At 45.1% G+C, this 969-nt stretch overlaps 1 protein-coding gene across 1 annotated transcript; it reads right to left on the bottom strand.

The window, feature by feature from the left end:
• Positions 1-204: 204 nt before the first annotated feature.
• LOC136548257 (uncharacterized) lies at positions 205-603 on the bottom strand. The gene has a single exon (XM_066539855.1). The coding sequence runs from the start codon at positions 601-603 to the stop codon at positions 205-207; it is 399 nt and encodes a 132-aa protein (XP_066395952.1).
• Between the last annotated feature and the right edge of the window lie 366 nt (positions 604-969).

Genomic DNA, 969 nt, shown 5'->3' with positions numbered 1-969 from the left:
GTAAGGATGCAGTTGACTCCAGCGGCGAATCTAGACTAAACTGCTGCTGGGGTCACATAGATTCAATGAACTCAATCTGATGGGGTCATAGCTGGCCAGAATACACAGGGGTTCCACTGATTCGTACAAAGTTATCTGGGGTCGCATGACCCCGACACATGCACTGTGGCTTCGCCGCTGGTTGACTCCTCTTCTAAAACACTTTTACTTCTTCTTGTCGGAGTTAACATCTTCCGGTGCATATTGCACCAGCTTCATAAACTTCCTGATGTACTGGTTTACTGTCATTGGACCCTGTCTCAGTGAACGAAAATCTTCTGCCTTTATCTCCATGATTCCTTCTAGGATGTGATATTCATGGAATTTCTCCATAAATTCTTGCCATGTGATGGCTTCTGGCTCGTTAGTTGCATCTTGGTAGTTTTCCCACCATTCAGCGGTGGCTCCTACTAGTTGGTGAGTCGCTAGAATAACTTTTTCTTTATCGATGGCTCTTACTACATTCAATTTCTTGATGATTGTATGCAACCAATCGTCGGCTAACAATGGGTCATCTTCTGCACTACCAAATGTTGGTGGGTGAAGTCTCATGAATGCAGCCATCTTCCCTTGTCCATTACCATTATCCTGCCTTCTTGCAAGATTTTCTATCAATCAAGTCTATCGATCCTGTCACTTCTGCCAATGTTGGTGGAGGTAGGCGGGGGTTCCTCCTCTTGTACCGGGTCATTTCCAACATTTTGCTCAACTTCTTCTTCACTTTCTTTAGGTACTTCTTCTATATTTACGATGTCATCTTGTTGGGGTTGCTCATGCCCTTGCCTATGATTACGGTTGCCTCTATTCTGCCTGCCTCTAGGTCTTGGTGCAACTGGCTCTTCTTCCTTATGAACCGGCCTTTCGGTGGCCCTTTATGGTGATCTTGTATCCTATTGAACCTTCGTTCCATCTATTGCCATGGAATGGCAA

Source organism: Miscanthus floridulus, chromosome 4 (assembly GCF_019320115.1).
Source record: "Miscanthus floridulus cultivar M001 chromosome 4, ASM1932011v1, whole genome shotgun sequence".
NCBI lineage: Eukaryota > Viridiplantae > Streptophyta > Magnoliopsida > Poales > Poaceae > Miscanthus > Miscanthus floridulus.
The sequence above is the reverse complement of the archived record's forward strand: the minus strand, read 5'-3'. Positions and strand labels throughout refer to the sequence as shown.